This window comes from Lepisosteus oculatus, chromosome 4 (genome assembly GCF_040954835.1).
Source record: "Lepisosteus oculatus isolate fLepOcu1 chromosome 4, fLepOcu1.hap2, whole genome shotgun sequence".
NCBI lineage: Eukaryota > Metazoa > Chordata > Actinopteri > Semionotiformes > Lepisosteidae > Lepisosteus > Lepisosteus oculatus.
Genome location: NC_090699.1, coordinates 31,594,940 through 31,622,713, shown reverse-complemented (window position 1 = coordinate 31,622,713; position 27,774 = coordinate 31,594,940). Strand labels below are relative to the sequence as shown.

At 34.9% G+C, this 27,774-nt stretch overlaps 1 protein-coding gene across 1 annotated transcript in view; it reads left to right on the top strand.

Annotated features, from left to right (window-relative positions):
• col13a1 (collagen, type XIII, alpha 1) overlaps positions 1–26,177 on the top strand; it is a 76,450-nt gene extending 50,273 nt beyond the window's left edge. The window contains exons 29-39 of the mRNA XM_015346933.2: positions 835–879; positions 1,310–1,360; positions 2,010–2,036; positions 2,671–2,760; positions 4,576–4,611; positions 5,614–5,667; positions 6,904–6,957; positions 8,126–8,161; positions 12,142–12,228; positions 14,444–14,482; positions 17,915–26,177. Coding sequence (XP_015202419.2) covers positions 835–879; positions 1,310–1,360; positions 2,010–2,036; positions 2,671–2,760; positions 4,576–4,611; positions 5,614–5,667; positions 6,904–6,957; positions 8,126–8,161; positions 12,142–12,228; positions 14,444–14,482; positions 17,915–17,947 — 552 coding nt within the window. The 3' untranslated portion in view covers positions 17,948–26,177. The remainder of the gene's footprint in view (positions 1–834; positions 880–1,309; positions 1,361–2,009; positions 2,037–2,670; positions 2,761–4,575; positions 4,612–5,613; positions 5,668–6,903; positions 6,958–8,125; positions 8,162–12,141; positions 12,229–14,443; positions 14,483–17,914) is intronic.
• Positions 26,178–27,774: the final 1,597 nt, after the last annotated feature.

Below are 27,774 nucleotides of genomic sequence, written 5' to 3'. Positions count from 1 at the left end.
ATGCACAATATTTCAGTTATGGAGTCCTCTTCCTCATCTTCAAAATCTTTTAAAGGGACAGGGCAGGGAAAGGGGAGAGAGAAGTGGGATGGAAGAGAGCACAAGCAACAAAATGTGAGAAATTTTGAAATCAAGGAAAAATGAGACTAAATCCAAGGGGAAGTGTTAAAGGCCGCAATCTCTTAACTAAAAAGGACTTAAAATAGAGAAAAAATAGGAATAGCCCACCGACAAGTGCATGGAGAATTTGTGAATATGAAGTTTTTCTTGCATAAGAGTTTCGAAGGACAAACAGAGAGATCAGTGTTGGGGGTGAAATAGTGGATTATCTGCCTGGTGAGGTCATACTGTAGCTCTGGCATTTTCCATAAAAGTCAGGCAGTCTTATTCCTCAAAAGGGAATTTTCTGCATAAATATATATTTGGATCCATGTATAAAGTACAGTACCTGGATAGTATTTATATTGACCTCATATTACAAATTGAAATATTTGAATATAAAAGTGTACTTTTATCCCAATCCCAAAGATTGTTGACTTGCAAAATATTTTGAAAGTTTTGTACTGTATCATGTTTGGAGTATTTATAGTTTCACCAATTGGTTTTGCCATATTTGACCAAATCTCTAGCCAGACTTCTTCTAGTTTTATAAGCTCAGAAAGACTGGGCCTAGTTAGTACTGGGATGGGAGATATATAAAAGGAAAATCAGGCTTCTGTCGTATGTGGTGAAGATGGACCATATTTTCACCTGTAACTGTGGACACTGTAGGACTGTAGGACACTGTAAGGGACTTGTACCGGAAGTCTTTTCACTTGGGTTTCTCTGATTCAGGGTCAAAAAGGTGAATCTGGCCAGAAAGGGGAGAAGGGAGATATGGTAAGGAATGCTTTTAAGACATATGAAAAACACAAGAGAAAGTTATCTACAGATACTGTCTATGTAAATTCTGTCAAATCCTATCGCAGTATTTATGCCAAACAAATTACACAAATACAGTACCTCTAAAATAGTACTAATTCAGTATGCAGCATGTTTGGTGTATTAAATAGAAATTGAAAAAGTATGTATGATCGGTATTTACGTAAAAATTTATAAATTTCATCCCAGAAATCCAAGCCCTGCATATTTTATGAGCATCCAATATGAGCATGAACTGCTTTTTGCAAAAGATGGACAAGTGAAAATTCAGGTAGACAGCACAAAAATGTCAGACTTTGGTAATGAAAATGCTTTAGCTTTTCTCATAACAGCAGTTTCTTTGACATCGTTTTACAGATATGATTATCATGATTGTTGTGTGTTTTAGGTCTCTGGACCTCCTGGGCCCCCAGGAGTTCAAGGACCAGTTGGCCCTGCGGTGAGTACAGTTCTCCTTCCCTCTCCTGGTATAGAGCAGAACAAGGCCAATACACTGAGGGTCTTATAAACCAATTCCTCACTGATGTACTACTTTTCACAGTCCTGCAGTAAACAGAGATCTGTCTATGAGGTCATTGTCAGTAAGTGACTGCTGCACCCCCCCATATGAAAATTGCTTTGGAATCTTTTGAGATGGAAAAGTGATATTTAAATGCAAACAACGTCTACTTTTTGTTATTGCACGGATGAGTTAAACCTGGCATGTTGGTTTACAGTAGGAAAGCTGCTTAAACAAAAATAGCCCACCTAGACTATAAACTGTGGCTGTTACAATACTGTTTACTACAAAGAAAAGAAGGTGTTCTCTCAATGATGTACAGTATGTATGTAATAATAATGCTAAGCACAGACAGATTGTAAAAGTCCACCGATAGTCTTCTCAGTTGTAGTAATTTCTATGACATTTGCCTTCATAAGCCACTGAAATACAGTACCTAATTTGCTTTGTGCTAAGATGAGCAGATCCCGTTGCTGGGACTCTGGAGATGCAATATGTTTTGACATGTGAAAAATAATTCTGGAACAGTGCTAAATGCGATTCTTGCATACTGTATTAGCCTTTCTCATTTCTGTGTTATGCTTTTCAGGGACCTCCTGGACTGTCAGGGCCAAAGGTAAGTGTTACAGAAAAGGTGCCTTGCAAGTGATTGGCACTTTGAATTCAATGAATTGGAGTCCAGACCACTTACAAGAGAATCACACTGAAATCTGACTTTCATTTAATCCAAGCCCAGTTACTAAACTGGTTTAATTAACATTTTACATAGCACTCAAAATTCAAAATATAAGCCAGCCAAGAACATTTTTGTTCTTGATCTAGATCTCTAGAAGGCAATGAAGATGATTTAAAATGTTAAATGTAGCAATTCAATTAAATGGTTCTAATAATTATTCAGAACAGAAGTTACAATTAAACCCAGATTATTTTGAAGGCTTGAGTTTGATACTCCTTGTTTTCAGTTCATAGAGTAAGAAGTAGTGAATAAGAACTTACAGATCACATGTATGAGCGAGTCTGTTCTTCCTTCCTGAATTGTACAGGGATCCAAATATGAAGAAAGTGCTAGACAGGGAACTATGGGAACAATGGGTTGTACAAAGGTGAAAAGTGAACCACAATATAGGACAAAATATATAAATGGACATTTTTGACAATTATGCTGAGTAGGAGGAGACACAGCTGTGAAACATCGTTAACTAAACACAGAGAAATGAAACAGGAAAATCATTGCGTTTCTGTCCTCTCAGGGGGAGCCAGGCATTGATGGCACCAAGGGAGTTAAGGGAGATGTGGGACAAAAGGGAGATAAAGGAGACAGAGGGCCTCTCGGACTGCCTGTGAGTATTTACACGCCATGCTCCAAGTTTCTTTAAGGGTTTCCTAGGTCCTGGGTTTCCATGAGAGTTTTTGATTGACTTATTATTTCCTTTTGGTTAAGCAATGAATTCAGATGAATACTTCAGTCGTGGACCTCAAAAATGGTTTTCAAGTTTCATTCTGAACAAACTAAAACAGTCTTATACAACAAAAACAATGATCTCACAATATTACAGTAAATCTGGACAATATTTAGGTTTTTTAACTCTCCTTCCAAATAGCTTTGACTCTACTGATAACTGTGTAATAATTAATAGGTATTATAGTGCTTTTTCACATTTTTCAGTGTAGTCTGTTATTAGAAAATGCATCTTTTTCTTTCAAATACGTTATGCGCTACTTGTGCTGTACAAGATTTGAAGTCTGAAATATTTATAAGTTATGTATAAGAGGCTATTAGTAAGTGTATTATTTCAGTATAGTACATGAATTTGACTGGGAGATACAGTAGATGGGTATTCAATCCCATTGAAATCAGATGATGGATTGTTTTTGTGTTCAGTTACATTAACACTGCACATACTGCCTGGTGTTTTTGTGATTGTTACTTTACTAAGACGCATGGGTCAATTGCAGTAAAACTTGCCTTTCATATGCAAGCCCTAAAGCAAACCTCAATCCTTATTAGGAGATGGGGCCAATGCAGAAACGTCTCATAATTCAGTACTTTGGACCAGTTTTTCTAAGCTGGTCTATTATTGCAAATTACACCTTCTGAATCAGTTTTCAGTCCTAAACAATTTAAGAACAAAGATTAAAGTTTACTTTACAAGTACTATGAGTTTACCGAATTGAGTTGCAGGTAGGGTTTTAAAAGAAATATGTCTTTCATACTGTTTTTATGTTCCAATTAGACATAAAAGAGTACAACCTATAGGTGTAGAATGTAATATAACAGAGGAATTATAGTTATCATAATTTTTAACATATACAAATATGCACATATTCGTTTATGTGGGGTCTAATAATATAATAGCATGCTGTTTCCAGAGATTCCAGAGAAATGTCTTCATAACTTTTTAATCCCTGTGGTGTAACTGGTCGTTATTAAAAACACAGTCACATTGTTAAGGGCACAGTGACTCCTTTTAAGCCCTGTATCTTTTTTGGCAAAAAGATTTGTCTACATACAGATACAGTTTATTTATACTCAGTGGTCTGTCCAACACATTTTAGCTCTGTGGTTTTCTTGACTGAAATTTACAACAAATGAGTGTTATGGAAGTTGTGTTTCTGAGTAAATGAAAATAGTTTTCTGTGATAGCTACAGTATAAGCTATAATACAAAATTAACTCTGTCAAAACACCAGACCTCTACAGGTTCACAGAAAGACAAGCTCCTGTATAAGTACTTTCTGTATCTCAGTAAGTACTTAGTCACATGCTGAAGAACTCATGAGGTTTTAGTTGTTACATGAAATATACTAATCTCATATATTCACACATATTTCCACTGTGTACTATGTATTATGTATAAAAGATTACACAAGCTACTCTGGCCAAGTCTCATAGTGAAGCTGTCTGTCTTTTTCTCAACATCAAAACATTTAGGAAAATGTTCCTAATTTTCTAATGAACATATTAAAAAGGAGTTACTGTTACCTCATCACCACTCAACACCATCACCTTTCATCAATACCTGTTTTTTTTGTTCAGTTTTGTTGTTTGTTTTTTTTTAAAAGGCATATGTCCCTGAGTCACTGCTTCACTCACTCCCTTTCCCCCTCCCTCCCCTCATCTTTTCTCTCTGCTTTAACTATTTACACATTGTCCAGGGTGCTCATGGTTTAGACGGCAGGCCTGGCCCAGTGGTGAGTGGCATGCATCCAGTACCCATCACTCCTCTTCTCCTGTCCCTACCGCCTGTCCGGCTGCCTGCCTGCTTCCTCCCAAGCTTGTGTCTGTGCCTCCCGTCTAAAAAACAGCCCTGTTTAGGCACTACCTCTGGGTTTACCTACAGTTCATGATTCTTCTCCAGTGCCTGATGTAAATGGGGTGATGTTCACACTGAGCATTATGGGTGGTTTTGTTTTACACTACACAGAAACAAGTATCTTTATTAAGTGTCTACATCTTGTCTATTTGTGGAATGTGGAACAAATACTGTATATACACCATGAGCTGTTTTTAAACTGGGCAGAAAACTTACTCAGTCCTGCTTCATTCAAAGGACTAGGTAAAAAATCTGAAATATTATGTAGCGTATCCATGTCCTCCAATGCAAAATTATAATATAAAGTACTGCAGTATTCTCAGAATGAAGTATTGGCTTACCAGTCCCAGTAAGGATGCATTTTACAACAGGTTGTTCTTCCGCTTGTGCTGAAAAGAGGACTTCTGAGATGTGCCTAAACAGGGACTTCCCTCCTTCGAATGTCAGAAGCATAAAGCTTTGTGTACGACACCGTGATTCCATGTCAATGGAGCATGCTGGGTTACGGATGCATGTCCATACACCCAAGGAAAAAAATTAAAAAAAGAAAATGCTGCAAGAATTAAGGTGAAAAAGAGCAAACTGCAAATTACATTTTCTAGGTCCACAGACTTTCCCATCAATGTCTTTTTTTTGGATAAGGATCATCATGCTGTTTGCATGATATAATTGCAAGTCAATATCAGGAAGAAAACCATCAGAATAATCCTATTTCTTTTTTCCATGGTTTTTGGAATTTCATATTAAAATAAATACTGGCTGTGGACCTATTGTATGATTTTATAATAATTTTATCTTTCCTTCTTTTTCAATTTAGTTTGTGTTGAGAATGACTGTGGCTTTGATAACAGTGAGCTGTAATATTCCCCTTATTTTCTAGGGTCTTCTAGGGCCAGCCGGAGTTCCAGGGCCAGCAGGACCAAAGGGAGAGAGGGTGAGTACTTTCGGGGTGCAAGTTTAGCCTAATTGTTATTTCATGCTCCACAAGCAGACTGAGGAAATAAGTGGAAATTTGTTAAAGGCCGAGGCTTCTGTAATACAGTACATGTATTGTACATATACTTTAGGTACAGAATAAATTGCTGAAAAAAGATTGTGGACGCTAATACCCTGAGGTCATTAAAAATCAATTGCTACTGTGTATACAAACATGGCTGCTAATGACAGACTAATGCATTGCACGACACGTCAAGAAGCCCCGACCAACTTAAAGGAATACTGTAATGCTGTGTTTATACTTCAGGGTTAGAAAGAATCAGCATTGATGAGCACATCTCAAATGTTCACAATAAAAGTAAAATGTACACAGAAACTCCTAAAAACCTCTAATTTACATCACAAAGTAGACAAATTTCAAGGTATGCACAACACCATATTCTACAATTCAGAACAAGGCAACAAAAGTTCCAATGCCTATTGGCCCTATTACATTGTAAACAAGCAGACTTGTGAATACATGTCTTTAATATAGATAGAAATATTGCTCTTAAATTCAAGTTTTGCTGATAAATGAAAATTACTGTACTTGTTAACTCTGCGTGCAGATCATGTTGACAGTTTTCTTCGGTGAAATATCTGCTGCACAACCTGTACTTATTATCTTGAAGATGGTCTTACAGTAGTCAATACAGTGACTAGTAAGCAGGAGGGGCCGCAGCACGTCACAATTCGCGTGAACTCTTGCTTTCACCTGTGGCGAGACCAGGGGTTTGCAACAACATGGCAACTTATAGTAATTTCACAAATTTGTGCTTAATTCGAAATTTGCATTTTTTTCTATACTGTCAGTGAATTGACCACTTGTCGCTATCTTTTGGAACATCCTGGTCTCAACAGATTAGCAATATACTGTAACCTTGATTTAAACCAGGGAGATCAAGATCTAGAACAAAACATCATGCTCAAAGGGAATTTTTTAAGAACATAAGAAAACTTGTTTGGCTTGCTGATTGGGTCACTTCAGAGCCATAAGAAATAATTTGTAATATAAGCATAACAGTGTGCAATTACAAGGGAAAGCTTCCTGAAGATGTTATGGATCAACAGCCGATATGAAAGCCGGTATGAAATGATTTAAAAAACATATAAGAACATGAAGTGTCACGTTTGTTCTTAGGTGTGAAGCCTATATTTAGGGCAAAAGGTTTACTGTCCTTTTTCCTTCATGCAGGGGGACAAGGGAGACGCAGGTGCTCCAGGACCAATAGGGCCTCCAGGCATCCCTGTAAGTCCCACATCTTCCTTTAAATACCTTTTGACTTCTTGGATGTGAGAAGTACATGAAAAACAAATATATCAGATTGTTCTGGGGGTAATATAAATCATTCTGGTGTAGCAGATTTGTGTTCATAAAACAAGCAACAGAAAGCAATCCTGACAGCAGTCTTTCATAGATGGGGAAATGTTTCATTGATCAAAGCTGTGGAAGCAGGTCAATAAATGCCCAAGAAATTGCAGTTTACTTTTTGAAAATCTTTGTCATGACCTAATAAAGGGTACGGAATAATGTATCTTTTAAATCTCTGTTGTGACTCTGGCAATGAGTCTGAGCATGACAACACTTGACTTAAAGTGTCTTCTTTGCATTTCAGAAATATTGCTTGCACCTGAAGAGGTCATGGTTTTTCAAATGCAAATCATAGATATCTACAAGTGTGTCCTTTGAATCATGCGATTGATCTCAAATGCACAAGGCAATAAATTAATTAATTCACACTTGTGCATGATCACAGGGTTTTAATGGTGATACCACTCAAAGGCACTGAATTTGATTTCTGGATGGGCATACAAAAAAAAATCTTAAACTTTATCGTGATCTCATATGAACTTATGAGGATTTTTTATGTTTTTTGACATCCTTTAAAAATTGTTTGTGACACTTTTACTGTATGTGCATTTTCTGTATGTGTGTAAATCTGTCCCACCTTCAACAAAAAGCCTGGGATAATTAAACTCTTAGTCTGTTATAATGATTGCAGGTAAAGACACAGTAGGACACAATATTCTATTTACACATGGTTTTCATTGACATTTCACTCTTTATTCCAATTCTACTTAATATAAAAATGGGAAATTCATTACATTAAAAAATAACCTGATAGACCAAAGTTACTTTAGACATCAAACTGTATACTTGTTGCATAGCATGATTCTGTTTTGTAAAACCTGTCTGATAATGTATGGAAAAATTGGTTTAAATTTTAAAGGGTCAATAAGATTTTATTTTTCTTAAACAAGAAAATGAGAAAAAGTCCATGACTAGGGCAATATATGTACATATTTTGGTCATTCAAATCTTTGGACTTAATATTGTCAAGAACAAGGGCCAAAGAGTTCAAAAATAAGGTCTCATGTCGTGCATGTAAATCCTAAAGATCTCTTTTATTTCCCAGGGTTTACAAGGACCACAAGGACTAAAAGGGAACCGGGTAAGATAAAATGTTAATTGACTTGAGCAAGGCTAGTTTCCCTGGAGTCCAAAGTTAGGTACAATAAACAATGATCATAATTGTTCTTTAATTGCCAGGAAGCTGCAGTGCACAGCAAGGTTGTCAAACTCAATTCCTTAGGGCCTGACTTTTGGTTTCGCCTAACCTCTCTGTTATAGAATTTCTAATAATATAATTAGTTATCTAATTGATGTAGTTCTAACCAGGCCTTAAGGGATTTTATAGGCAACCAGTCTGAAGTGAATGCTTAATAAACAGTAAAAAGGACTGTAAGTAAATCCTATGGCTGTATAAGAAAAAGTAGGTGAATTGTTTAATTGACTTGTCAAGTTGAAAACAAAAAGCAGAAATTGAGAACCTTGCTGTTCAGTATTTTTTCCTTTCAAACTGCTGTTGAGCTACACTTGTGGAGGTGTAGCAGATGAATATGTGCTGAAAATGTATATACTGTAAATATCTGGAACTTGTTGTTTTGATAATCCTTTTGTTATTAGAATATGCTAATTCTTGCTTCATTTTAAAGTGATGCTTAGTACTCCAAGGAAACTTTGGTTTTACTGCATGTCTGCAAGGAATGATACTCATCATTTTCAGTTAGTGCAAATGGGAATTTGAAAGAACTGCTCTCTGGTCTTCACATTCTTACAGGATTCTGCTGCAAAAATTGTAGTTGTCCTATAAATAAGCTTTTTTATTATGAAGTACATTCTTTCAGTCTATATTTCTACTGACTAAATGTGAAGGGTTTACTGAAGAAGTTAAAAATAAGAGGGCTTCCTCATACACAAAAGCAGTTTGTTGTCTTTTCTCGTATTTCCCTATAAAACATTTCAATCTTAAATTAAATAATGATTGTACTTTTTCTTTATATCTATAATATACTCCACGGTGTTCATTTTTTTAAGACAAATACATATTAGCTCTGTGATAAACTTTAGTATTCTTAGGTTCTAAGCTCATGCATGAATTTTAGACTAGTCTCTTTATATTTGAGCTTGCACATTCAAAGAAAGAACTGAAATAATCAGTTATTTTTAGCTAAGGTGGTCACAAAATTTATTTTAACAACAAGAGGACCAGAAACAGTTTTTGTAGTGAAACTGTTATTGCTACCAAAGTGTTTTTCAATATGCATGAAAATATGCTGCACCCTGTAGCAAAATTAGGGTTTATATCTTGTGATATAAAACAATCAGACGAGACAGGATTATTTTGCCTAATTATTGTCTTGTAAATTCTAACTATATAACTATGCCACAATTAATTGAAGATTATGACCTCTTCATTTATATACTGTATTTCTATAGTGCATATTCAAAATGCTTTTATTCAAACCAAATTGGCCATTTCTCAAATGCAAAGCAATTAATATGACAGATTGAAACTTACTTAAGTCTCAGTTTTAATTATTCTTTATTGGCTGAAGGCTAGACCTTAAATAAAGTGTCTTTTTTTGTTTTAGTCATCTAGAAAAATATCTGTATAAAGCAAATAACTGGTTCCACAAGTAAAGAAAGTGAGAGTGGTCTTTAAACCAGCTCCCTAAAACTGAAATGCCCTGCTCAATAGAGAAGTAAATACTGTCACCTTTGCTGGTTTATGGTCTTCTCACTCATAAAAGCTTTGCTGAGTCGGGAATGCTCTTTGACTGGCATGTTGACTATTGTAGTGAAGGTGGTGGATTCATGTATTTAGAAATGTTTTTGATTTTTTTATAGCACAGTTTTCCCATTTTCTGTTTACCCATTAACATTCAACTAACGTAATTCTTAGTTAAGAAGTATGGTCATGCAGTTCATATTTGGCCTATTAATAACTACATAGCTTAAGTGCATTACTGTTGTGCTCAGTAATTTCAGATGGCCTTATAGCTTCAAAGTACATTAGGGTAATAAAGATACATATGTTTTTAATGGAGCCGTGCTTATTTGAAAAGAGATTTTTGGTTCTGTCGTGACAGGAACACCCATGAATATGTTTTTGTGCATACTTCATATATAGACAGTCAAATCCTACTTGGAGTTATCCAGTCAGTGGCAGTGTTTAGCAATATTTCATAAAACTGAACAATTCAATATTTTTGTTGTTGACAAATAATCCCACTGTCAAAGACATGCAGTATACAGTAGGCAGGATGACCTCCTTTCTTCTGTTCCTGTATCAAAGGTGGAACAGAGTAACTTAAGTGAATTCCAGGGTTCTTCCTGGAAGCTTTAGTCAGTCCAGTGGCCAGCTGAAAGTGCTGTGGGTGAAAATGGTACCTACTGTATGCTGTTTTACTCTTTCCTGTCTTCCTTTGTTTCCACAGGTCTTCCTATCCCCTTTCCTCCCCTCCACCCTGCTCTGTGTCTCTTGGCTCTGTCCCGGGTCGTCCTCTCTCCCTTTGTCCCCTGGTCTCCTGCATTCTAATGTTTAGCCTGGGTTAATATCCTCCTCTCCTATCACTTACCCCCCAAACCTGCTTTTAATCTTTTTTTTCTGATACCTATATTTAAGTCTTTCCCTTTTATTCTTAATCCGAAGCTACACTCCCCTGCCCTTGGTGAGTGGAATTCCCTTTTCCGCACATGAAATATTTAAGTTTAGCCTAAGCACAGCATTTCCACTTTTCATTAATTGAGAAGTGTGCTTGGTTTTCCCTGTCTTAAAGCAGAAGGATCTTGTGTTTTAAAATAAAAATTGAAAGCAAAGTGTTAATTTAATCTGTAAATAGGGAACATTATAAAATGGCAGTTAAAATGAATTTGTTATGAAAGCTTTCAAATTAAAATTAGTTTTTGCCCTTGGTATTTAATGACTGTACCACTGGGAATAATCCCAGCCAGATTTATTTTCATCCATTCCTTGATGTATTTTATAGCAATATCTCAGTGCATCATTTCTAAACCCACTCAGCATAAAAAAAACAAAGGAAATACCTCCTTAGTTGCTACATCATCTGAAATGTGACAAATGTGTTTAACGTTATTATTGTACCCATTACTTGGCTACTTATAGAGTGAAAAATCAGAAATGTAAAAATAATTTGGAGCTTATTTGTAGATTTAGTTTGTTTCCATGAAAGGCTTTCAAAAACACAAATTCACAGGATCAGTCATGGATCCCACCTTTCAAAGATTGATTTAGCTGTACTGGGGCTTTGAAAATTACATTGTTCAGTTACATTTAGTTGAAATAGCTTGGCTTAAAACTATACAGTATATACAGTATATCTGAAGTTCTTAGGACAAGAACAGGATTCATGCTGTTGCTATAAGGCAAAACAATTTTGAACAAAATATCACTAAAATCTCACTATAAATTAAAATTAAAAAATTAAATAAAATTAAATTGCGTGAAACAATAAGGAAGTTTCTTAATGATATTCCATTAAACTGTAGTTGTATACTCCCTTAATCTGCAGTATTTGCATAAATAATGTGAGAAATTAACAATTACACATTTTCAGTGGATGGATGTCTGTTGTGTAGCTCCAAATACATTAGTGTACCATGGCAGTTTGTCTGTTTATCGGCTTATTTTCTACTGCCTAAATGTACAGTGTGCACTTTAGAAAATATGAGTTCTATAACTACTTTATTTTCTTTACAAAGATTCATATGTGTTTTTTCACAAGAGAGTTTAGTATAAAGTAAAGTATGTACATACAAAATATATCCACTCACCAATAGCACTGGACTGTATCCCTTCTCTCTAACGGTCTGCTTTGTCAACCTCTTAATTTCCCAGATCAGTAACTGTTTTCTCTGTAAAAAAAAATGTTTAATCTTAGAATGAGGTCTATTTACGACGTACATGATGTTAACGTTACGTATACTTCTAAAATCTCAAAGTTCCATATTGAATAAATCAAAATTTCTTTGAAATGAAATTTTTGTGCTTTCTATTTCTGGATCTCATGTTGTCCTGTGGGCAGAGAGGTCTTCTAAAGCCTGTTTTCAAATGCACTGTTATTGCAGGGGGAGAGGGGCAAGAAAGGCAACAGGGGGGCCAAAGGGGATAAGGGAGACCAAGGAGCACCTGGATTAGATGCACCCTGTCCGTTGGTATGTCTTTTATTAAATGTCCAGTGGGAGGGAAAAGGAGGGAGCTTGTGCGTTAAAGAAACCAAGAGCAGTTGCACTGCATTTAATTAAATGCAGTTCATTTCACTTCACTGAAGTTAAATATAAAGGGGGCATTACTGCCCTATACTTTTCATGTCATAGTGTCATATCTTGTATCAGGTATACACTATATCAAATCTACAAGACTCATGTAATTGTATTTGAAGTGAAATTGTAGCCTAGGTTTTGCCTTCTAATGAGGTCTCCCTCCTTTTGCCTTCTAAGCATAGAACACAAGAAGACCCCTAAATATGTTAAGGTTTAAGCTTCCACTGTTTCACGGATTTCTGTCAAGATCTGCGGTGCTGTAAATCTTAAAGATCTTACAGATATTCAATTGTACAGAAAATGTAAAAAAGAAGAAAATGTCTAAAAGGAGTTTTTGGGGTGTCCCCTGTCCCAGCACCTCCTCAGGGTGGGAGTAAGGATAAAATATCAGATTGAGTTATAGAGTGTGGAAACAGATGGAACACAAACCTTGACTTTTCGGGGTGTTCAGTCTTGGGAATGATGGGATCAAGAAGAGCACAGGAGTCTGGCAATAAAGACGTGAGCTGTTGCACTGCACATTCATATCGGGTTAATACTTCACGGTGAGGTTTAAACACAGCACAACACATTCCAATCGGAAACTCAAAAACTGAGCTCATTTTCTAGGGCTGAATTGTGTTTTGTTCATAGTTTTGAGTTTTAACATCCAAAAGCTCTTTTTGAATCCCTGCAGTTCCAGTGTTACTGTCTCAGTTGTGTCTTGGGATGTGATAGAAGCGGGTTCTAAGCAAACAATCCTTGGATAATGACGGACATTGATTTTGCAAACAGGGATTCCGTGGCTTTAAGGGAGAGAAAGGTGAACCAGGCTTGCCAGGCCTGGATGGGCTCGATGCCCCGTGCCCTGTGGTATGGTGTTCCCTTCCCTTCCTGCATGGTGTGCTTATTTGTCTTTTTTTCCAATCATAGAACACAGCTGTCAGCCGTTTCTGCCCTTACAGGAACTCTTAATTTCACAGCTATGCCCCTCAAATGCATATTGACTGTACACCCCTGCCAGGGGATTTCTGTGAATGCAATGACGGTGAAAGTGTGTTCAATGTTTGTAAAAGTTTATATCCTGCACAAATCACCCTTTGACAATATTGGTCAAAATTGTTTTATAGTATCCTTGGTTGTGCTTTTGCAAGACAAAGCAGCACTGACCTCTTTTTTTCTTTCCTTGCAATAAAATAAAGAGCGGTACACCAGCTTTCCCTCCAATTCACTGTTCCAAAGTGAAAACCGCAATTGGACAATTTAAATTTGTGCATAATCTTTTGAAAGTCATCTCCTTTAACCTTTTTAATATAAAACTTCTGTTAAGGGTATCTAATTTTAATGCCTTCACGGCTCGCCCATTTTTCAAATCCTGCGTGCGAGGCATCCACATCTTTCTTGCTAGATAAAGATTTTAAAGAGTCCCTACCATCATAATTTTATTAAGGAAGAGTTTTCTGAAATATTTAGCGAAATTAGACAATTTTCTTCCATCTCTGTTGATAACTCCCAATTCACACAACTATCACAATTCATTTTACAAGCTCCATGTCCACAATGTGATTAGGCAACCTTTTTTATGAGGAACTAGAAACTCAGCATAGCATTCATGTCAGAAACCAGTCCACTATATGCTTTGTTTAGCAATAATGTTAGATTCTATTTTCCTCTTGTGACAAGTGCAAAAATGACATGTTAAAAAGAGAATCCATCTGCTATCCCCCTTTGAAACATGTACTGTACAGCTATAACAGGCATGCTTTGTTTAAAAGATGCATGGAAATAAAAACTTAAGGCTGAGCAGGTTAGAAGGCACTTTGACAGGTCACAGATTGGTTTTAATATTCTGTCAAATCAAATCCTCCTTTAGGTTTGAAAGTAATCATTGATTCAATTGTAATGAGTGTTGGAATGACTACAAAGTCTTTTGGTTCAAATCTTAAGTTAAAATACTGTACTGTATGTGAACCTGAGTAAATAACACAAGGAAATCTGCATTTTTATTTCACATGGAACTTCACGCTTTGACTTGAAAATAGTCTGCATGATACGATTGCCTCTGTTCTGCAGGCAGTATTTTACAGTATGTTTGTCTTTCTCACTTTATTGCTTTATGTTTCCACAGGGAGATGATGGCTTGCCAGTTCCAGGATGCTGGAATAAAGTAAGAAAACTGACTTTATTAGCTTATGAAAGATTCTGTAATGGTTTTTCTTGCATCTTGGCCCAATGCTGTTTTGAGAGAGATATTGCAACAAATTACAAAGCAGCCTCCCATCTCTTTAAACTAAAAGACATTGAACTTCTTGCATGTTTAACATAAAGTTACAGTATGAGACTAAGACTGACATGAATTGTTAATACTGGATTACTTCCGTCTCCTAACAGGTTACTATGTTTATGTTCTCAGTGCTAAAGGACCTCTCCTTCATTGAAAGGATCAGTTCATTAGTACAGGAATAGTAAGCGTTTTATTGGCCTCCCCATTCGGCTAACATTTGCCTGCATTTACAACACATATCCTTCATTGCAGTATAGTAATTTTGTTTCTTCAGTGCTATCTTGCCAAGCGCAGTAACAGTTACTATAAGAAATAATAATGTAGGACAGGTAAGGGTGAGGAAAATTATTTTTTCTCTCAGATGGTTTCTTCTGCTTTCTGTTCAGTAATGCTGGTGCACTTTGTGGGAAAAAAACAGGGCTTACAGAGAAATATCTGGTCTTAGTTGTTTGTCAAGCCAGAATTGATACAGATTATCTGGAAGCACAGTAAGAACAGCATCACTGTTTTCTGCGTTCTCTTGCAGAGTCAATATTTTTAAGGTTTAGATCAGGGCTTTTGTCTAGAGCACACTTTTAAAACAGTATTCGGAGCAGAAATGAACACAGTTATGGCTACAAAATAGTCACTTGCAAAATGAAAACATCCACTTTCTTACTCAGTGGAATGATTTGATTGTATTTGTGATTTTTTGCTTGAACTAATTTAACTTTTTTTGCTTTCCATTTCTTTGCAGTGATGTTAATCCTGGAGTGGCATGTGTGATTGTATATAAAATATTTATTTTTGTACTTTCTGTGCTTTTTATGGATGAAAAAACTTTGTACTATTTTAATATGTGCAGTTTTTGTACAGACTTTTTAATTTTATTTTTATTCTTGGTTAATATTTGTGTACTGGAGTTTTTAACCTTTGCATTGATACACTAAGTTTGTTTTCAGAAAAAAAAAATACTGTTAAAGCATTTGCATGATATTTGTGCATAATGTGAAGGAACATTGCCTATTAACTTATTGTATCACAGTATTGATGGACCGTGCTGCCATACAGCTTGGTGCTGATGAATTGATGAAGCTCGAGCTTTCCAAGTTAAACCTAGTTAAATCCTCCCAGGAAATTAATGCTAAGCTATATAATCCCCTGAAGTTCTGTTCCTGTGTATCAATTAGTCAACAGCGGAATTATTTCAAACTAAAAGGGAATATTTAATTTACACTGCAATTGATATACAATATCATGGAAACAGAAGCAGATTCTTGTATCATTCTGGCATTTTACCAGAAAAAAGCACTGGAAAACCAGATGAAAACTTGTTCCCTTTATTTTTATTTAACTTATAACCTATGACATATTTAGTCTCATATGAACTTAGTTCCACATTTATTTTTGTGGCCTTAATTTTATGGTCTTCCATTCTTCATATCAACAAGGGTTTAACTAAGAAGGTTCAGCCTCTGCTGAAGGTTTGGTTCTTTCACCAAGACAGCAAAAAAGTTTCTTGATGGTATTTGAACACAGTAGATATTATTTTCTCTTTTGGCAGTAGGTGGAAGAGGCAAGGCAAGAATATTATCATTATTTTTTTTAAAGTTTTGTCTTGGTGAAATGAATATTATTGTGAGGCATTTGTTGCCTGTGTACAGAGCCTGATTCTGTCATCTTCTTCAAGGATCAGGTTCTCAAATTGTATTTTTTTGTCTGCTTTGTGTCTTCTTTTCTCAGCAAATACTATATTTCATATCATCATTTTTAAGCAGGAATCTGAACACTTTAACTGAACGTTTTAAATACTGCTGCTTGCTATGTGGTGATCTGTTACCACTGTACACTGTTCTTTGCTACTATTCATAAAAGTACCTCATCCATCAGTTAAAATATAAGTAACAGTAAAATAAAATCATAACCAGACATGGCTAATCTATATAGCAAACATTTTCACTTGGAAGTCTGAAAAGGGGGACTGGGAGCCACATTAAATCAGACCTCTGTTACATGTGCATTTGAATGGCTTAAATTAAATTGATTTAATTTCCCTCAAATTTAATTTGTCAAGTAATGCTGCTTATTCTGGAATATGCTGTTTGTTGACATATAGTTTTTTGATACTTCCAATATCAAGAGTACCGTATACAGCATATCAAAATACATGCTTTAGATAGACAAAGATATGACTGCAATGTGCAATACAATAAAAGTCTGTTAGGATTATGCATCATTTTTTGAAAATGTCTCTGATCTCATAGAATACCCCCAAATAATGTTTTGGATATTTAAAAGCCTTGCATTATTAAAATTACTGTACTGAGCTTCAAAGTTTTCAAAGTCACATAATAGTTAGTACATTAGCTACTGATTTAGCTAAAACCAGCTAGCCTTATCCATTGATCATTGAGACAGCCCGATATTGGGAGATTTCCTGAGTGCGATATACACATAACTATCAAACTACTGAAGCTACAGTAACACAGCCAGACTGTATAAAAGATTTCAAAGTAAAAGAAGATGTTTATTTTAAAAATACTTTTTAGTTAAATTTTAAATGTTTTTATAACTAGCTTTAATACGTATAATAAAATACAGTGTACTTTAAAAAAAAGGCTTCGCAGCTTTCCTGCTCAATCATATACAGTATTCATTCATTTTCTTTAATAAATATGGACGTTGGCAAGAAATATTTAATGTGCAGCTGGTTAATGAAATTATGATCCAGTACAATCCTTGCTGTCCATCCCCTTTTATATTAGCCTATAATCAGAAATTCTATAGTTAATATAGAAGGTAGAGGGTTTTGTGTCCAACACCTGCATTTTTCATCAGCTGACGTTTTGCAGGATAGTCTGGCTGAACCTGCATGAAGTGTATTGGAATGACTTGAGTTAACTTGTGCTTGCTGGTGTGTGAGTTGATGGGGAAAAACTTAATTCAAGCTGAATCTCTGGCAAAATCAGCAAGGTTCACTAAAACAGATCAGGAACAGATGACTTGTACACCTGCATTTCTGGCTCTTTAATAACTTGTTGATCACTGATGAAAGCCTAAGTATCTGTGGCCTTCCCTTATCATTGAAATGTATAGTTTTGTGAAGGAAAAATCAAATGAATGTGCAGTGAACAGTTTTACATTCTGGTACTAAATACCTAATGGGACTTATATGAAAGATTATTTCATTTTTAATTTTTTTTCACATGGAAAGTGTATTGTCCTGAATGCATGGTGTTAAATCAGAATTTGGCTTGCTTTAAGGTCTTCCCTTAAACACAAAAAACACAAATGTTTTATAACGAGTAAAAAAAATGTTCTGTTTATTGCCAAAAGGGTCAAACACCTTTTCAGCTGGCAAAGAAGTAGACGTCTGACAAGGCAATGCTTGGAGGACATGACCTTGATGAAGTTGCCGAATGGAACTTGCACAAACCTGGAAGAATCCTTGAGTTTGCACAGATTCATTTGGGATTCGTGGGTTTTCCAGTTGCAGCCCACCATCACTGTAGTTTTGGATAGCTACAGGAGGAGGCAGCAGCGAGCAGGTTGGCTTCAATATGACTGGAAAAAAAGGGCTTTGCCTTTTTTCTATTTATTGAAGACATCATGGAGAATGGAAGTCCAGGGAATGGATGCATTTCTTGAGTTTTGTATGCTTTGTTATTTTATTCACTATGTGAAAGAACATGAACTTTTTATAGTGTCTTTCCTGTTTGTTTTTATTTTATTCTAACAACTGTGATTCATTAATTCAGAGCAGCTCACAGAACGGACATATGTCATCTTGATGTTCTTGTATTTCCGCCAGACAATTGCTTTAGATGATTCCTGAGTTAACCCTCTCACTGCCAGTTCTCATGTTAAGTAATACATTAAGTTTGGGACCTATGAAATAATACATGTATTGCAAGACAGAGAAAGATAAAGAGGAAATAGGAGCAGTAGATGTACAGTATAGATAAAGATACTCTTTGTATGAATATTATCCACCTTCCCTTGGACATTTAAATGGTTTTCTATTACAATGCATGATTAATTTTTCAATCTGTTCTACAGTACGTTAGTAGTGCATTAGACTACTTTGGACACCAGTAGGGCCTTTATGAAAATCACTCCAGTTCTCTTCAGACAAATTATAAAAGTTAAAGGTGCCTCCGATGTATGTACTGTAAGCCCAGCAGATATGTTTCCAATGCTTGTAATATGTTATTTCATGGTATTTTCTATCACACCTCCTGGTATATTTCAGAGTCTTTTGTCATGTCTAACTGGTTAACGTGGAAGAAATTGGATTACATATTAATCCCATACATAGCTAAGAAGGCACTTGTGCTAAATTACACTAAAACAATGAATTGGAAGGTTTAGAAACTAGCAAGTCCTACTTAAAACACATGCGAAAGTGCTTTCTTTCCAAAACACAGACTGATCTAAAACATCATCCAGTGCATGAAGGGCTGTACCTGTTACATTATTCTATTAAAAAGCAATACAGAAATACTGTATGTGCTCACATAACAGCAGCATAACAGGGAGACTATTTCTACTGCTTTTGCCACTACCTCTGTCAATCTATTATTGCAGTTCTAGTAGATTTTCCTTGGCCCTTTCATAATCCATTACATTCTCTGTGGTGGTGGCCAGTCACAATCAAAACACTTTTAGAAAAAAAACAACTTTTTTAAGTGATCAATTACTCAGTTATGCTTTATGGTCCAAATCCCATTTTATATAATAGGAGAAACATTTTTGGGAGCAATGCAGACAACACTAATTAATAACAAAAATGGTCTAATAAATTCTCATCTGTATGTTTTAGTGGTATTTTTTTTTTGTAAACACATTTTTTCAGTGTCCAATAAGAATGCAGATGTCTAAATTCAAACACTCCTGGAAACATAGATTTAGCATATATTAACTGAACACTTCTTATTTTCTGAATGTTTTCACCAATTAAAGGAAATGCCTAATGTTTACAGTGTACCCTGTTATATTCTACAAAAATAATATATAAATATCTGAAATCTATAATTAAGCAGGAGTCCTACGTCTTAACAAAATAAAACAACAGATTCTACTCATGTCTTTTTAGACTGATGTCATTTTTCCCATAATACTAGTGTTTATCTTTAAAACCTAAAAATAGAAAATATATGAATTATGGGTGAAATGAGCAATAAGCAAAGTTATGTAAATTGAGTTGTTGTTGCTTTGTTTTCTAAGCTTTTGAATTACAACATTGAGTATTGATATGAAGCCTAAATGCCAATAATACAGAACAGAAAGTATATGGATATTGGCTAGTCATTAAAGACATTGTTGCTGGAAATTGGAAAAACTTCAAAGAGTGCATTTATCAAGAGTCAGTTTAGGTATGGAATTGCACTGTCCTAACCCTAAACAGATGCCAATTAGGAGGAAACACAAAAGCTTCATCACCTTTCGGTTTTACTCAGCTCAAGTCCTGCACTAACCTATCCCTACCCCTTCATTAAAATAACAAGTAGTATAAAGGTTGTTCACAATCTTGTTTTTCCTGAAAATGTTTAGGTGAGCAAGTCTGACAGAAGGCCTTTTTTAGCACTCCTACAATTATTCATTAATCCTTCAATGTGTTGAGAAATATGGGCTTACTAGACACCTGCCTCACCTTCACACCTCATTCAAAAGTCTATAGATGCTCCATTCCTAATAACTGATAAGGTTCTGAAATGAAAAAGAGCTGTATAGTTTCCTTTTTTGTAGAGAAAAAAAGTTAAGCATCCCCGCAAATCTGTAAACATTTGATTTATAATTAATAAGAACATTTAAAAGAAAATCTTGCATATTAAATCTTTATATTGAATAATAATTCCAATACAATTGTATTACTTTTTCTAGAACCTCAAAGCACTGTCTACTATCTGGTTGGTATTATACAACAAAAGCAAGAGAAAATGCATTACATTTGTGAAGATAAAAGTAAAGCTAAATTGTATGTTAAAAGCTTCAGAGAATCATTAGGACTTTAATTGAATTTTAAAAGTACCAGCAGACACAGAGTTTCTAATGGATTTAGGTAATGAGTTCCATCATTGCAGAGGTGCACAAAAGGTTCTTTCACCCACTGGAATTGAATTGAATCAGTCCGGAATTGACAGATGCCACACTGACAGTCTAATTTAACACGTCCTTAAAACAACCTGCAGCCGGACTATTTCATAGCCCATAGTATATTATTATCACTATTATTCATTACCTTAAACATAGCATTACCACCATACATGTTCTTTCAATTCATATATTGCAAAAGCAGAGGAAATCATTTGAAAAGTTTGTTTTCTCTGTAACCCAGTCTTCATATTGACACCAACCTAAATATTCACTTCCTTTTAGTCACACAGTACTGTATAATACTTAGTTCTAATCTCTTACAGTAGAGGTAAGTCAGCATTTTTCTATCTGAAAAATAAACCGAGCACTGATCCATGTGGTTTAATTTCTTTACTCAATGCTTTTCTGATCTTATTCATTGGCCTGTTCCAGTTTATTGTTTTAAAGATTAGTGTAGAATATGTTTTGCACAAGCATTCCTATTGTCATCAAGCATTTTTGTGAACTTGTTTGCTTGCTATATACTATTGTTGCTGGGCTCCATCCTGTCAAATCACTCTGAACATTTTAAATGCTTTGAGTATTAATATTTTTTTAATTATCTTTTCTTCTAATGAAACCCTCGCACACCTCTAGTTTTTCTTTGGCTTATTGATGCCTCTATGAATAACACTCCACGTACCGTAGTTGTAGAGTACAGTACTGTTTGTCACTCATTTGTTTTAATTACATGAAGCTGATCCACATTAACAGTAGGGTGGTGTGGGAGCATCCACACACACAGAATCCCTTTTACTATGGGGAAAGGAGGAAACCAGGGCTGAAGGCAGCCCAAGCCTGCTGTTATCAACCTTCCCAACCTAGTGCAGGTCTTTCTGTTCCCCGATATCTAATCTATCTATCCCATGCTATTTAACCAGGATAACTGAAAACCTCACACAGCAGCTGTCGATTTACTATTTCAGAATGTTTAATGTTATTTTATATTGTCTCATTACGAGACTGAACCTCTTAATCCTAAGGTCTTTGTGTCATCACAAATGTTTTCACCATTCTGAACACCCTCTTCTGCATGCTGAACCTTTTTTGAGAGAGTGTACCCTCTTATTTCTCACTGAGGTGTCCTGGTACTGTAAGACACTCAGAATCAGCTGCTCCACACATTTATATCTCACAGAGTGCAAGGCGCAAATATTTTGGACCATATTTTAGTATGACAAAATGTGTAAACAAGATAAACAAAATAGACTGAAAAGGCATGTTTAATTGAAATTTCTTCAAGTTTAAAACACTTAACAAAGCATTTACACAAATAAAATGTGTTTAGTTTAAAGTCAATTTGGTGTGAAAGTGCTGGAAATGATAGGCATAACTACATAGCTAATAATAAAGAAAACTAACATATCTGGTTTGACAATTTAACAAGACTGTTTTTACTTACACTTCAAAATCCCTCTCTTACTGTACATGTATATCCCTGCATGGTATAAAGAAAGACAAATGAGGCCCCATACATGGATGTTTTTGAAAACTAAAAAATATACAATTCCACATGTAAAGGGACCCATAACATACTATACAGGCAGTGAAAGGGTTAATTATAATATATTACATTTTGGAGTCCAACCAGAACTGCAGGCGGTTTCCCTTTGGAAATTATGTCAGTATTATTTGTTAAATGATAGTCAGAATAATCTACTTTTTATTAAGTAATTTTGTATAATTCTTTAAAAGTATTTTTGAATATACGGAACAGTATGTTTTGTTCGATAGTGACTTCCTTAATTTTTAAAGTAATCCATGAATGAAAAAGACATTGATTGTGTATATTTCTTTCTCACATACTGTAACAATCATTTTTAATGTCGCTATATTCTTCAAATTGTACCTTGTATTCCCTGGCCTTGAGGATTTTCAGTCACGTGTAGAGTTTGAGTGAAATTTTTTTCATGGTTGGTCCTTTAGTTTCCAAATTTTAGTTATGGAAAAGCTCTCTAAATTAAGTAAAAAATAGTCCCTTTTGAATCCCAGCTCCAGAAATGTCTTGGAGTTGGCATTCTGATTTTGTAATCGGAAGGCACCAGATTTGTGGTGAGTTTTTGTCTAAAGCCAGTGCTATGACTTTCTATATGATATGATAATGTATTGTTCTGCATCACTAATGCCTGTTCCAGTCACAGATTGAAGGGGTTGTGTATATTATCTCTATTTTCCTAATTTTACCATGCTTGCTGGTTCAGGCTTAAGTATGTTCTGTGTAACATTCTAAAGTTTATTTTTCCTGAAAGCAGCATTTGTTGTGCTCACTACAGAAAATTCTTTCTCAGACTTTCTCAGAAGCTCTTTGTCAGCTGAAGTCACTTACTGTAAAGTGGAAATAACAGTTGACACAGACATAGTTTCTGACTGATATACTGAACCACATGTCTTCCTTTCTTTTCAGATTCAAGATATTTCTTTTCAGTTTCATGTTAATTTTCTGGCATGGCCAACTTTATGATAGTGAGCTTTGGAATGTTTTTTCAGAAGCCTTTGTTAACCCTTTTATTATCAATGCTGGTAGAAATCTGAGGAAACAACAAGCATGATATGGAATATACACTGTAGAGAACTGAGCCTGTCAGAGGCACCGATGACACAATATACTCCTTTAAATACATTTTTACACATATATTCAGAAAAATGAAAAATAAAATATGAGAGACTTGCTACAGATTCTAAATCAAGACATTTTCATATTTTATAATCTCATCACAGTCTGGCTTTCATTATTAGAAAATTGCCACCACAAAAACATTTGACAGGATGTCAGTGGGCCTGAAAATATTTTAATATATTGCTTATTTATAATCAGTTGTTCTTATTGAAATATTAATTTCTGAATTTTTTATTGTTTGAAACCCCCTCCAGGCTGTGCAAATGGTACTGTATATGTAAAATGTGTCACCTGTGGATTAAGCTTTATTTTTATGAGGAGCTTAAAGATGTAAAAATTCCCTTTGCTATTTTAAAAACATCTTATCCTTATTTACATAATGCCAGTGCACTTGTAGGGGTGGAATGGACTTGCCTTTTGTTTTAACTCTAATCCCTTAGTTCTAAGAAATACATTTGCTTGGCTTTCAGGTACTGTACAAACCCCAGTTAAGAATTTGATTTTTAGTTTGACGTTTTGAAAGATCCTTTCTTGACCATTTTCAAATGCATGCTAAGAACCTTGCAAATTCATGATAGGATTCACAACTGATCAAAATATAATTTAGAGGAGTAAGGTGACTACCCCCAAAACAAATCACGGGCCATACTGTTGACCTCTTCCGAAATGAAATAATTATGAATAATGAAAACAATCTTATTATCGCCGCTAATAACCTCAAGACTTAACAATAAGACTCTTGTTTGTTTGACCCATACTGTGTGTAATTACTTATGGAAATTCATTACTGAACTTCAACCACAAGGGACAACTTTGCAATTTTAGTATGACTTTAGAATGTACTAACCTGATGTGTGTTTCTGCTGTGACTATGGGGTTTTCGTGGTAATTGTGGTGCAACTAACCTATAACAATGTTTATGTAATTCATGGTTTTGTACATTTTCTTTTTATATGTGGAACATAATATGCCACTCATAGCTATTCTTTTTACTATGTGTATTGTGTAGTATTATGGAACCTTGAATTCCATCCCTAATTCCATTTATTACAATCTATCAAACCGTTTTTGCACAGTATGCTTAAACAAATATCTTGAAACCATAAATGATTGAACTGCATGTATTTTCACATTTACAAATACTTAAAATTAAAATATTTAACAAACTCATCTAAAAAAATGTTGACAAAATCAGCTACACATTTACAAGTCTTTTTAATGGAATTTATATTTAACATTTTATTATTGAAACACAAACCAAAAAAATACATTTTAGTATAAAATTTCAGCAATTTCCCTACGGGATTAATAAAGTATTATCTATCTAAAAACTTAAGAATGGTTACTTTTGATCTACAGTATAAATAAGACTGTTCCCATAGAATTTCGCTTTATTTGGTATGTTTTTTTTTACTCTAAACACATATTAAAAACATTTTAATACACAGTTTTGCCTTGCTGACCTTGTAACTACTAACTATTCAATGAGTTTACTGTATATTTGCAAATATGTATGTACTGTATACGTACAGTATTTGAATATTTCTGTAGGCATGTACGTTGTGCGTCAGAGGAGCGAATAAGTATAAAACTTGAGCATTATTGGGCATTATTGTTGGCACAATAGATTCTACATCTGTAAGACTACAAATTAAGGCTTAAAATGTGTAACTGAACATAAATGACCCACTGTCCATTAAAAAAAAACTCCCCTAGCTTTAAAAATGTATCTTCTGTTATTTATAATTTCTTATTACAGCCTTGTAACATTTTGGTTCTACAGAGCATCCCAGTCCCATCCATTTCCACTGCTTTATTTTTGTGAAATATTGTTTCACATCATATTGTGAGATTCTATGGCTATAAAAAGCTGACTTTTAATCTACATTATGGTGTATAGATAATTTTATACAGTTTTGCCAGAAAACAGAAAAGTGTTTTTCATTTCTCTTTTTATTTAGTTGGAATCTACCTTTCATGCCTACTAATGGTCAATGCATTCATTTTTTTCTAAGACTTTTCTAATTAGTTAAACTGTTTTGATGTATGTTGATATGAATTTTCATTTTTTAAATAGTATTTTTACTATATATCTATTTTTAGTAATAGAAGAAAGCTATTGAGAAAATAAGATGTTGCTTGAATCCATTTATTCTGGAAAAACTGCTATTATTTTCAGTAACCTACAGTATATAATTTGCTCAATGTGTAAGGATGCTGAGTTTTGTTTTTAATAGTTGTATATTTCAAAATATGTTTATATGGTCATTTGTATCACTTTCAGGATCACCAATCTGAAAGCTTTTAAGAGGGCATTGATATGACTTTGAATTTGGTGTTAATTTTGTTTGATAGCCCACAGAACAATTTCAGTTTTTATTTGTAACTTACTAGTGTTTTATTTTTTGCTCATTGAGAAGCATTCTTGCTTTTGTTGAATCTTCCTATTGTTTTTGGTGATTTTCAACTGCTACAATTTAAGAAAAAAGTTTCTGTAACTTCAAGGGAAAAGCTCCATTAGTCACGAGATCCCATTTATTTAGAGATGACTCAAACATTTGTGGAAATAGAGTGCTACTGCTCTGTGTTTCTGTATCCTTACCAACTTAAAAAAGGTTTCTGCAAGAGGATTTGGGTCATTTCACCATATGGGACTCACTTGCTTTCCAACTTTAAGTCTATTTTATTGTATGAAAAATCTGATGTAAATATTTTCATTTTCAAAAGGTATTTACTTGTTTCTTTATTTTACTTGATTCTTTCAAAAACCACTGAAGGCAGCTGAAATCATTTAGTGCCAAAATGTCAAGAAATGTTAAGAAAACATAACAAAAACAAACATTTTAATAAGAAAATAAAAGTGATTTATAATTATTATGTGTACTTTTATTTTTTCCATAAATATAACGTGTTCAGCCAAATCTAGGTTATCCTTATCTATCTGTATTTTAGTTAATTTATTTGACAGTTATGTTGACACTTCTGAGTTTTAAGACTGGATGAATCCTCTAATGGTGAAGTTAATCAATTAAATTAAAGAATTCCTTATTAAATCGACACACAAAAGCATAGGAAACACTTTCTCATATTGATGAGAGGTCTATTGCTCTTTTCTAGAGCTTAGGTAATTCATTCCCCTATTAGTGACTTAATGCATTTGCACTTTACCATTCATGTTTTCTCTCCCCCAATTTAGAACTGAAAAAATGTCTCATCAGTTCACTGCAGCATCCTTCTTACTTGAACAGCAGAGATGAAGGCCTCAAGACATCCATGTCTTGTTCACACACTGCAAGCCACAGCGCCAATAGGGATCTAGAGTGCCAAGGCAAGGACAGATAGTTGATGCCATCACAGGGACCGACAGTAGTGTACCAAGGCAAGGACAGATAGTTGATGCCATCACAGGGACCGACAGTAGTGTGCCAAGGCAAGGACAGATAGTTGATGCCATCACAGGGACCGACAGTAGTGTGCCAAGGCAAGGACAGATAGTTGATGCCATCACAGGGATCTAGAATTCCAAGTTGCGGACAGATACAGTAAATGATGTCATCACAGGGGCTAAGCAGGCCATGTAGGTCTTGGAAAAACATATTTACAGGTGAATGGCACAGCCCAGATAGCCCAGATAGCAACTACCCAGCACACCAATCACCCAGAAAGAAAGAACAACCAAAAGAGCTCTGGAACATCCTCCCTAGAATGTGTCTCTTAAACCATTCATACAGCATCATTTTCACACTTATAATAAACAATAACATTCATTATTCATATCATCATATTGTTTAGTACATAATATTATGGTAAAGCTATTTTCCTGTTTGATCTCACAGTGCCGCTTTTCCAGTTTCCAGTATTTCCAGTATTGGTGCATACCAAGTGCCTGCCGGCTGCCTAGACAGAACATTGCCACACAGTAGTGTATGTTTGTGAACATTTTACCAGCATTAATCAAAAGACGAAATGCAAGTTATTCCAGAATGGCCTCTGGGAGTCGCATTGCATCTGCCACTTCAAAATAACAGGCCTTTGCTTTCAAAAGTGGTGGAGAATATATGTCAAAGTGCAAGCCTTTTTTACAGGTTTAAAAATAAGATGTCTCCATGTGCTTGGCATTATTGTAACAGGTGCTTACCTCTGTTCTCATTAGGAATATTTAAAGGCTGTAATGAATTTGGAGTTTCCACAAGATAAACACTTTACCTGAACTTTTAAAGTTACATGAGTAGTTTGGTATTGACTCATAAGAAGTATAATTTAAGATGCTTTTTGTTATGTAAGACGTGAAGAGGTATTCATCCAACTAATAATAGGATTGACTAATATGGACCGATATTTTTAATTAGAAGTATTCATGTACAGTATCTATGTAGAATTTACTGACAAATCATCTAAAAGGCATTTTACTTAAACTCTTCTTCCCTCTAGAGGGGGCTAATTG